The sequence below is a fragment of the Aquarana catesbeiana genome, linkage group LG05 (genome assembly GCF_042186555.1).
Source record: "Aquarana catesbeiana isolate 2022-GZ linkage group LG05, ASM4218655v1, whole genome shotgun sequence".
In the NCBI taxonomy this organism is placed as follows: Eukaryota; Metazoa; Chordata; class Amphibia; order Anura; family Ranidae; genus Aquarana; species Aquarana catesbeiana.
In genome coordinates this window covers 526,880,875-526,892,971 of record NC_133328.1, presented here as the reverse complement: position 1 = coordinate 526,892,971, position 12,097 = coordinate 526,880,875, and the positions used below count along the sequence as shown (strand labels likewise).

At 44.3% G+C, this 12,097-nt stretch overlaps 1 protein-coding gene across 1 annotated transcript in view; it reads right to left on the bottom strand.

The window, feature by feature from the left end:
- Positions 1–6,578, bottom strand: part of DNAJC5B (DnaJ heat shock protein family (Hsp40) member C5 beta) — a 275,293-nt gene extending 268,715 nt beyond the window's left edge. The window contains exon 1 of the mRNA XM_073631716.1: positions 6,472–6,578. Coding sequence (XP_073487817.1) covers positions 6,472–6,578 — 107 coding nt within the window. The remainder of the gene's footprint in view (positions 1–6,471) is intronic.
- Positions 6,579–12,097: the final 5,519 nt, after the last annotated feature.

Below are 12,097 nucleotides of genomic sequence, written 5' to 3'. Positions count from 1 at the left end.
CTAATACTTTATCCCAATTTATGCCTTTTAGCGAGGTTTGTAGTTTAGGGAAGTTGGCTCTTTTGAAATTCAGTGTCTTTGTATTCCCTTTATGTTTCCTATTTGTGTGATTTATACTGAAACTAATTGACCTGTGATCGCTGTTACCTAAATTGCATCTGTGATCAGGTCTGTATTGTTGGTAATCAGTAGATCCAGTAATGTTTTATTTCTAGTTGGTGCGTCTACCATCTGACCCATAAAATTGTCCTGCAAGACATTAAGGAACAGGCGAGCCTTAAATGAATGCGCGGTTCCCTCCGCCCAGTCTATGTCTGGATAATAAAAATCCCCCATTATGATAACACTTCCCATCCTTGCTGCTAATCCAATTTGTGATAGGAGATCTGTCTCCACTTCCTCCTTCAGGTTAGGGGGCCTATAGCATACTCCCAGTATTATTTTCCCCTTAGCTTCATCCCTTTGGAGCTCTACCCATAAGGATTCCACCTCCTCTCTAGCTCCCTCAGTGATGTCATCTCTCACATTCGCTTGTACATTATTCTTGATATATAGGCATACCCCTCCCCCTTTTTTACCCTCTCTATCCTTGCGGTATAGGGTATACCCTTGAATGTTTGCCAGCCAATCATGAGAGCTGTTGAACCAGGTCTCTGAAATTCCCACAAAATCCAAATCCTCCTTGTACAACAGTATCTCTAGTTCACCCATCTTGTCTGCCATGCTCCTGGCATTGGTGAACATGCCACATAGTTTAGACCGGTCGCATATTGTCCTCGTATTGGGTGTTTCAAAATTGCAACTAGGACTTGCTACTATACTCACCTTGTGTTTTTGTGCTTTGGTTAACCTACCACTAATGCCCCCAACACTACCCTCTGGAATATCATCCGCGCTGGCTATCACTGTCTCTGGACCCTCCCCCCCATCGCCTAGTTTAAAAACCCCTCTAACTTTTTGGCCATCTTCATTCCCAGCAGATCTGCACCCTCCTCATTTAGGTGCAGTCCGTCCCTTCTATAGTACCGGTTACCGACTGAGAAGTCGGCCCAGTCCTCCAGGAACCCAAACCCCTCCTTACTACACCAGCTCTTCAGCCACTTGTTTACTTCCCTAATCTCCCTCTGCCTTTCTGGTGTGGCTCGATGTACCGGTAGTATTCCTGAGAATACTACCTTGGAGGTCCTTTTCCTCAATTTAGCACCTAAGTCCCTAAAATCGTTCTTTAGGACACTCCATCTGCCTCTGACTTTGTCATTGGTGCCAACGTGCACCATGACAGCCGGGTCTTCCCCAGCCCCTCCCAGTAATCTGTCCACAAGATCCGTGATGTGCCGAACCCGAGCGCCCGGTAGACAACATACTGTTCGGCGCTTCAGGTCTTGGTTACAGATTGCCCTCTCTGTCCTTCTAAGAATTGAGTCCCCTACCACCAGAATCTGTCTTTCCTTTCCCTTTGCTGCCCCCCCACTCTCACTGGAGGAGTTCTTCCCCTGGCAGCTAGGAGAGTCCCTCATCTCCAGCAGTGCTGGTCCCTGACTGGTTTCACCAATGGCACTCAATGGAGCGTACTTATTGGGATGCTCCAGTCCTGGATCGGCCTCTCTGGCACTTCCCCCTCTACCCCTCCTGACTGTCACCCATCTACTCTTTGCTAGTGCCTGCGCCTCTTTGTCTCCACCCGCCTCTGTGCTGGCCCCTGCCGGCACCTGCCGTGTACATTCCTGGCTCACCTTAAGTATGGAGGGACTTCTCAGTGCTGACAGTTGCTTCCCTAGATTCAGAACCTGGGCTTCCAGGGAAACAATGTGCTTACATTTTGCACAGCAGTATTCACCCTCGATCGGATGATCAAGGAACGCATACATGCGGCAAGATGTACAAAGAGTCGCCTCTCCACACCCACCGGGCATCGTACCTATTAAATTTAGTGAGGATTTGGGGATTTTACCCTGTCCAAATTACCTAACAGCTAGCTTCCTGGCACTAATACCTTTTCTGAGTGGTTTTACATTATGTGGAACATATTTTCTATTATTTGCACACCAGCCCTGCTGAGTGTAATTCCAGTGGGTTAGCAGTTCCTTGCGTGCTGCAGATGTATTTGATGATAGCTAGCCAGATAAATTCTTGGCATTTTATGTGAAGGAGGGTAGTTTGGAAAAGTGCCTCTTTCCTTGGGGGAATTCCCATTATGCACTTTTGACCACTCTTATGAGGGTCAGAAAATCTGGTAAGCCTTAGGTGTGACTACAGACACCTGGGAGACCTTTAAGCATTTGATGGTGATGGTTTGAGAAGTCCTTCCTATCTTTTCATCACTGCCTGTGTGACTTTTTTTTCCTTTTTACCCTGTTTTGGGATTATGCCCCTCCATATGAACTCTTATCTTAATTCTCAGATTTAATTTCTGTTGTTTTTAATATATTGTACATTTGTATCTTATCACTTTTTTTTTTTTTTTGCACTTACGTTGTAATAGCATAGGATTTATGCATATTGTTTATTTGATACATTTGTCAAAATATGCTTTGCTGCTAAAAACAAACAAATCTAATTTCTAAATATTAACATAACCAATAACTTAATGTATGAATTCAGCTCAGGCTAGTTTGCACTATGCCATCTGTTGTAGTTTAGTATGGAACACTTGTTAGTAGGACTGTTTTAGATACCAGCCCAGTCTCAGCCAATTACTCTCTTGGTATTAAAGCAGGAAGGAAAAAATAAGGCAAATTATGTGAAAGTGCTTTTTATACTCGATGGATTTGTCATCTAACAATGTTTAATCTAAACAGGGTCTGTCTGCTTGTGTCACTTCTGTTCTCATAGGATTTCCTTACAAATCCTGGCGTTTTAAGCAACTAAAGAATACGAATTTGTCAATTAGATTTATGTGCAAACCTGTTTTAGCATTCACAAATACTAATCAGGGGTAATTCATATGTTCTTATTTATATATATTGCTAACATTATTAATGTAAATGAAGGACTGGTAATAGCTATGTTATATACAGTAGCTAAATATTTCTACAAAGCAGGATTTAAATTGCATTTTGCAGGACTGGAACATCCATGGCAGCTTCACTATATAGGCATACATACTAGAGGCCTTCTGCCCTGCTGATAAGCTATTATAGATATGACTATTACTAGTCAGATGGTGCTGGACTTATAGATAAAACAGGAATACAGAGACAGGAAATTACATCATAACCATGTAGCACTATTAGAGATAACAGTACATTATACGTCATCAAACACAACACCTCCACCTTGTGCCAGAACCAGTAATTACAGTATATTATGTGAGAACGTTTTTTACACCTATGTCTGTATTAACAGTATGCTAACATGCCCTAGCTCTAAAGTTACTAAATTTAAACACATAGACAAGAGAGAAATACAAATCAGAATCGACATTGAATTGGCTACCTGCTAGGGAGTGAGGTAAAACCATGCATAGCTTATTGCCTTCTAAATTAACCGATAAACCAGAAGTTTGTTTTATTCTGGAAATTCCAGTAGAATCAGACAGTGATCCCTTAAAGCACGTTACACAGAACAGTGCTTGTGCTGTGTAATTTGGCCCTCTCTATTACCCAAAATACCTGGCTGATCCTGCCTAGTTCTGTCCTCCCCCCTGTAAACTGACCACGGTTTATCATGGTTGCTGAGCCCTGACACTGTGGTCAGTTTACATGCCTCTGTCACCCTAGTAACTGGAGCCCCCACTTACATCATCGTTCCCAGCATTCCCTTTTAATCAGGGTTCCAAGAGCCACTCCACTTGCAATGCCCACTTGCACTGTAAGGGCCCTTTCACATGTGCAAAGCGATCGGACCACCCATTAAACAGATGTGTTCATTTACACCTGCCTGCATCTGATCCAATGAAAACAGACGGATGGGGATCCATTCCCCATCCATCCAGAGAAATGGATTACAGTCAGACCGGCCCATAGAGAACAATGGGCTGTGTCCATGTCCGCTGCACAAGTGGAACAGACACGGACCTGTCATCCACCTGCTCAGCGGGGTTTAGCAGAGAGATCCCCCACTGAGCAGGCAAATTCGCTTGGCAGGGTCCACCCATGTGAAAGAGCCCTAAGGGAGAGCTCTGTGGATTGTAATGTAAAGTTGAACTCTGATGTAAGGGGTGCTCTGGGAATCCTGATGTAAGGGGATCTCTGCTCACCAAAGCCCTCACTTACATTAGAGTCCCCCTTTACATTACAGTCCACAGAGCTCTCCCTTACATTAGTGTGCTCAGAGGCTGGCGAGGTAGGAGGGGAAGGGAGGGACGCTTCACTCATAGATAGAGGCTTGGGCCCTGGAGTTCCGCCACTGTGGTCAGCAAGCAAGGCCTACTGGCCTGTGCTATATATACACATAGGTTAGCAGAGCATGCTGGAGCTTGTAGTGCACCACACCAGGGAAACCCCAGCGGGCTGCTATGTTGTTAGAGGGCCTTTGGAGGTGACAACACACTCTCGCTAAAGTCCCCTCAATGACTGAAAAGAAAGCAACTCACAGGTGGGTCAATCACTGAGATGCTTGATTGGGAAGGAAGGCTGTCCTGGAGAGCCGTGGATCCCCTGTAGAGGGTTGTAGCATCCATGCCTTTCCTCCACTATCTAGCTGTTTTGCGAGGCACGGAGCTGCCGGGAATTGGGATGTGTGTGGGGCAGGAGGGGGCGGGAGGAGAAGGAAAAGATTCTGCTCGCTCTCTCTCTTTCCTCTCCTCTCCTGTCTGTGCGAGGAGGAAAGGAGGGGGTGGGATTTCAGTGCGGGGTCTGGGCAGTGTGACAAGAGAGTGTAATGGACATTCTCTGCTCATAGCTGCAGCCAGCAACCCCCACAGTGGCGGAATTCCAGGGCCCAGTCGCAAGTGCAATTGCTGCGACCCTGGTACTTCTGCCACTGGTATTTATCCACAACCCAGCAACAGATCTTTGGGAAAAAATGCATGTTTGGACTACATATCTTTGTAAAACCCTGTCGTTATTCCAAGGGTGTTTTTGGAGGGTCAACCCAACATATATGCTTGTAGGACTTTAATGGTCATGTTTAAATGCTGGTCTGAAAAAATCTTGCTCACCAGTCATCTCATGTATTAACATAAACCAATAATTATCTTATGTTTATGGACATCTGAAGCATATGATTTAGAAGGAGAGTTTAAAATTTACACAAATATAGTGGCCCAACTAAACTTATTCAGATCATAGACTTATATAAAACATGCAGAAAGCATTCAGAATGATGTTTTATTAGATTGTGGTTTGATGTTTGTTCTGTCTTACTGGAAAAGTCTGAATGTGGATTTCAGAGCAAAAAATGCTGGTATGGGGTGGTGGACTCAAAAATTAAGGAGAACTGCTTTCAAGTTTGTTTTCATAGAACTAGAATGTACTATATGCAATCAGTGTTTCAGAATTTCATATGCACAATGTTTTCAAATTCCTCTTATTGTAAACCCCAGGTATTAATTTGGCAAGCAGCATAACAAAGAATGACTTGTTGACAGCCTTTCCAAACTTCTGTGTGACAATAAAAGTTCCTGTTTAGACCTTGCCTCCATTAAAAGGCTTCTATGAGCCACCAGCATTACCACTGCTTTGATGGTGCTTAATTAGCTGTTTACTTGTATCCTTTCAGTGCAATATTTCTGGCCCTTAGCTGGCTGCACACCATTTCTTGAGAGGAATATCACTGTGACCTAAAGAACTAGAAGCCTAGGTTTACACTGACAGGGGGATTGAAACCGTGCAAGTTCAGCTGAACTCGCAGGATTTCATAGCTGCATGTCAGTCCGAGACATCAGTCCGAGACATTTCAGAGACATCTGTGAACAGATGTCTATATAAATCGCCCGCCAAAGTCGCCAAAAGTAGTACAGAAACTACTTTTGGGAATCGGTGCGGCGCCGCAAAGTTGACGCTACACAGATTCGGACGGTGCCAAATCGCATCAATGTGAACCTGAGTGAAAACCACATCCATGATTTTCTGAGATACACATAAGGTTGATACAGGATTGCTCCTTTAAAGACAAACTTTACAAAAAAAAAGAGATTTTAGTTTAAAGTAAGCCCTACTGCTTTGAATTTCCTTCTGATTTTTTATATCTCTAGAAGCAATATTTCCCTGTAGAAGTTATTGTTTCAATTCCCTGCCACAAGGCAGTAATTGAAGTGCCATTCTCTCACAACTTTATCCCTAAGTATCTGTTTTTTCTATATCTGAGAAAATACAGGGATGGAGCATTACACCACTTAGCTTTATAATAGCAAGCATTTAGAATAAATTCATGCCAATGGACCCTTCAATACATATCAAAGGCCAGTATGTATGTACCTTAACTTGCCAGCAACTATGTATAACTAAAATGTCAAATTTTGTATGCAGGATTACAATTTGCCATTAGGTTTTGCTGCAATTTGTCAACTATAAATAGCCAAGAATGTACCTGTAAGATTTCTTGATATCGTCATGAGTAGCACCTTTCTCTAAACCAAGAACCTGATACAAGGCCTCTCCTGAAGTTGACAAAGAACGCTGCCTTTGTTCAGACATCCTAGAATATGAGATGGAAAAAATTAGGCCCTGTACTTAGTAGGAATAAATGGACAGACAAAAACAAAAGAGTGACACATAAAAATGTTGAAAACATGGAAAAACATTGGCAAGTATCAGAATTTTATACTGTTCAAAAGGCAAAGTTTTTTGGCCATACTTTTCTTCTTGTTCACAAGAGTGCATTTAGTTTTCCTCTCCTGTCACCCAGAGTCAGCCAATAATGGGCTAAAAAGCCTAATGTCAGTTGATGTTACAGAGCTGTTGCAGACTCTGGGAGGATCCTGGACATATTTTCGGGATCCATCCAGCTGCTTTATCTTCAGCCGAAGACAGCTGCACCTGCCCCCTCACCAGCCTGACACTAGAGTGAGACAGTGGCAGTCACAGCTCTCTGCTCAGAGTTGTTTGAGAACTGAGTGATCTGTAGTCATTTGATCGTTCAGTTCTCAGGCTTAGAGCCAGCAAGGGACAGCTGCAGCATCACACTGTGTGGGACAGTTGCAGCACGGAGTTGATTATTTATGTTTGTTTGTTTTTTTTTAAAACTCCAAAATTCTCATTTAATCTCTCATTCTATTGTTTACATTAACATGAAAATAGTAATCGTATATCCCTTATTCCAGGAGGTACAGACAGTGCTGGATTAAACATTAAAGCGTTTGTTAACCCAAAATAGAAAAAAAACCTGACCCTTTTACTTTAAAGCATGTTATACAGCACAGCACTTGTGCTGTGTCATTTACTATTGATGATGATAATCATGGCTGCTAAGCCCTGACACCGTGGTCTGTTTGCGTGATTCCGTCAGCTGCAGGTCTCCTGTCTTCAGCTCTCCCTGTGTCTGTGTCCTCTGTCTTCCTCCCCCCTCCCATCCCTGCTCGTAGCTGCGCCCACCCCTCCTGCTCCTCTCGTATCTGATAATAAATATTCTTATCCCCTCTGTAGCATTAGAACATCTGTCCCTGTGCCTGTGTAATGTAAAAACTCAGCCGATCTGTACCTGTATAAAGGGCTCCAGCCGCTCAGCTGATTGTCGTCTCTCTCTCCTCTCTCCCCCTCCTCCACCGGCTGACGTCAGCAGGACAGCTCGGCCTCGCCCACTTCAGCTCTCAGCTGGAGAAACAAGGGAGCTGACATGCCAGCTGAGCGCTCAGAGTGCAGCTTATACAGGTACAAATTAGTAGTTTTTTTTACATTACACAGACACAGGGACAAATGTTATTATTATACAGAGGGGATAAGACTATGTTAGTACAGTGGGTTAACAACCACTTTAAGAAAAAAACACATATGCTTAGGGCATATGGAGGGAAGGTCCCAAAATGGTTCATATCACTAGGATCTGTGACTCATATCCATGTTTCAATAGTACCCACTGGTCAGCAGATCCTGGATATGATTGGCTGACCTGTTCCCATGTGTGTACCCTTATGCTAGCCTTTTTGGAGGGGTCTCCCAGCAACAGTGACCATGTTTTAGTCATACTGGAAGAAGCAGATTTTATCCAAGAAACACATTGAGTGCTCCCTAATCCTTCACCTAGTTAAACTTAATATACAAATCAATGTCTTCTACTGAGCAAGATACCACGTGACTGTAATAGCTATGATGGTGATCAATAGGCAGGGGCAGATAATTGCACAGGCTAGTCTAGGCTGCAGCCTAGGGCCCCACGTGTGCAAGGGCTCCCGATTGGCCATGATATTTTTATGAATTTATATATATTTATGTATATGTAGAATAAAAACCATGCCTGCGTGTTATACGAATATACCGATAAATGTTTTTTTTACCAACAGGGGGCAGGGTTTGGGCGGTCCGGCCTGGGTGCCACCCATTGGGGGGGTGTCAGGCCAGCTGTACCGCCTCTCCTGGCCCTGGGACAGCGCTGCCAGCATACTTTAAAGTTGAGAAAACATTACTGCCAGCCCTTTCTCATGCACAGCTCCTCGTGTGTCACTCTCAATGTAAATGGAAGTCTCTTAATACCTTAATTAAAGCCACTCTGTCTGGCCGCTCTCCTTCTCCCGCTCCACCTCCTTCCCGAGTGTAGCTTTTGATTGCAGGAGAGCGGTCATGTGACCGTCAATGAAACAGCAGAGGAGAGCAGTCACATGACCAGGTCATGAAGAACGGTGTTAATTGAGGTATTTAGAAGCTTTGATTTACAATGAGTGACACAGGAGCAGCGGTGTATGAGAAAGGGCTGGCAGTGATGTTTTCTCAACTTTAGAGTATTCTTTCCCAGGAGACTGGGGGTCTCCTGGGAGTGCAAGGGGGCTTTATAATGAAAGAGGCCTGTGTGATATGCAGGCAAAGGGGGCTGTGTACTATGCAGATGTGAAATGTCTGTGTACTGTGCAGGTAAAGGGGTCTGTGTACTGTGCAGGGAAAGGGGGCTGTGTTTTGTGCAGGGGGTCTGTGTACTGTGCAGGGAAAGGGGGCTGTGTTATGTGCAGGGGGTCTGTGGACTGTGCAGAGGGTTGTGTACTGTGCAGGGAAAGGGGTCTGTGTACTGTGCCTGTAACCAATGCCAGCGGGGAGCGCTCTTTTTCAAGACTGGGACTAGTTAAAAATAGACTGAGATCTACTATGGGCCAAAACAGACTGAATCACCTGTCTTTGATGTCAATTGAAAGTGACATTCTGCGCAAATTGGATTTTACCAGCCTCATGAAGGACTTCTCTGTTAGAAAAACAAGGAAGAAAAACTTCTAATGCCACGTACACATGATCGGACATTGATCGGACATTCCGACAACAAAATCCTAGGATTTTTTCCGACAGATGTTGGCTCAAACTTGTTTTGCGTACACACGGTCGCACAAAGTTGTCGGAATTTCCGATCGCCAACCACGCGGTCACGTACACCACGTACGACGAGACTAGAAAAGGCCAGTTCAGAACCAAGCACGGGACCCTTTGGGCTCCTTTTGCTAATCTCATGTTAGTAAAAGTTTGGTGAGAGACGATTCGTGTTTTTTTCAGACTCGTGACTTTCAGATCATTTTCTGCGGTTCAGTTTGTGCTTGTGAGTTTGTATCTGCTCTTCAGTGCCTGCAAGCAAGCTACGCGTGACTTTAATTAGTCATTGTGTTCTTGTTTGTTCATTACTGTTTTTCAGGTCGCTCTTCACAGGCCTTGCTGTTCTTCAGTGCGTTCTGTTACTTCGCTCTGAGCAGCCGACCATTTTCTAGCCATGTCGCGTATACGTACTCCTCATAGAGTTCGTGCTGTGCGGGGGCTTGGTGTTGGGGTCCTGACCTTGACACAAGTCCAGTCCATGAACAGTGTGGGGAGGAGTTCATGGACCAAGAATTGGTTGTTTCAGCGTGACCAGATCTCTCATATGCCTTTGCTCCGTGAGATCCGTGAGAATAATCCTGATGATTTCAGGAACTTTCTCCGGATGACGGACCCCGTATTTCACCGTTTGTTGGCTTCGCTGACCCTCTATATCAGCAGGCAGGATACCTGCATGAGGCAAGCCATCACTCATGAAGCAGAGGCTCGTCGCTACCCTGCGGTACTTGGCGACAGGGAGAAGCCTGCAGGACTTGAAGTTCTCGACAGGCATCTCCCTCCAGGCTCTGGGGATCATTATCCCAGAGACCTGTTCTGCCATCATCCAGGTCCTGCAGAAGGAGTATATGAAGGTAAGATTTTTATCCTTTAATATCACATTTTATTGTATTGAATGTTTGCTAATATATTGTATTTCTTTCCTCATTCCCTAATTACCATGATTGTAATATGCTGTGAATGTCCCCTTTGTCCTCATGCATGCTGTATTTTTATGTTATTTTTTTTTGTCCTTCATACATATTTGCCTTCACTTACCTCCCCAGCATGTTCTCCTGGCCCTATATTCACCTCATGTAGTCACTTAACAATGTATTTTATCAGCTCCATAGTAGTGCTTTACCCCAAACACCCCTAAAATGTTTAGAAATGTGATTTGTGCTTTAAATTCAGGCAGAGTGCCAGAGGCTTTTTTTGGGGGGTTCCCAAATCATTTGGAACCCTCCCTCCCCCCAACTGCTAAGTCAGCTGATACCAATTCTCTATCCTCAATCATCTATCTGCTGACTTTGCCAAACCCATACACACTATACCCATCTCTTTTGTGGTCAGATTTATGGATGAATTCTCCAAAGCATGTAGTGCAAGGGCCTGCCTGTATACTTTCAAATGGTACTGTTTAAAGTTTTTGTATCCTATTATTATCTTGATAGGTAATAGCAGAATGTCCAAATGTGCTCAAATATGTACAGTGTGTATTTATATCTTTGTATTATGACACTTCTTACCTGTCCAGTAGGCTGCTAATAGTGTAACTAAGGAGGTGCTGTTCCAAGTAATACCCATTATTTAGGCATTCATCTCTCAATGAAGTGAAGAGGGTTACCTGTCCAAGATCCCCCCCCCTATAATGTTAGAATTGGCCCATGAGAGGGGGGGGGGGATATGATAGGTGTACCTTATACTTTAGTGTTGTAAAATTCCCCTTAATAAATGTTATCTGGATGTTGGCCAAGAATGTTTGTGTCTAATCTGCTTTCCATGTTTATGTGCAAAAATACTCATTTTTGTTTTTTTTCCTCAACAGTTTCCTTCCACACCACAGGAATGGCAGACTGTGGCCTCCCACTTTGCCCAGCAGTGGGACTTTCCTAACTGCGGTGGGGCAATTGATGGGAAACACGTCCACATCGTCCCACCACCCAACTTGGGGTCATACTATTATAATTACAAGGGGTTCAATAGTATTGTGATGTTGGCGGTGGTGTCGGCTAATTACGACTTCCTGTATGTGGACGTGGGGAAGAATGGCCGGATGTCCGATGGTGGAGTCATCGCCCAGACAGTGTTTTACAGGTGTCTCCAGAATGGCAGCTTGAATTTGCCACCTCCAGAAGAGAATGTGGAAGGACTCCCATTCGTCTTCGTTGCGGATGAAGCATTTGCGCTGGGGGACCATCTTATGCGGCCATTCCCGATGAGGACCCTCACCCCGGAACAGAGGGTTTTTAATTACCGGCTGGCCAGAGCCAGAAGAGTGGTGGAGAACACATTTGGAATCATGGCCAGCCGCTTCCCCCTATTTCTGACACCCATCCATATGGCGGAGTATAAACTTAATCATATAATCCTGGCGTGCTGTATTCTACATAACTTTTTACGCCAACATTCTGCCAACTATGCTGGCCCAGTTGGGCCTGAGGCCGGAATTCTACATGAAACAACCCTGACGGCACTTGAAAGTGGCCGTCCTGGCTTGCCCTCCCTTAGTGCCCGTGATGTCCGGTTAAGGTACCTTGAGTTCTTTGCGGGTAGGGGGGCCATCAATATGCCAGCAAATTTGTTAGCAAATAAAACCAAAAAAAAAAGCAAATCTTTGTTGACATTTACTGCTTGTGTTTGTTTTAGCTGACCCTGACAGAAATGTGGGGAGTCCTGAAAATGGCATGATTGTGTAACCTTATACAAAGCACTGTTGGGTGTTATTTACTAAA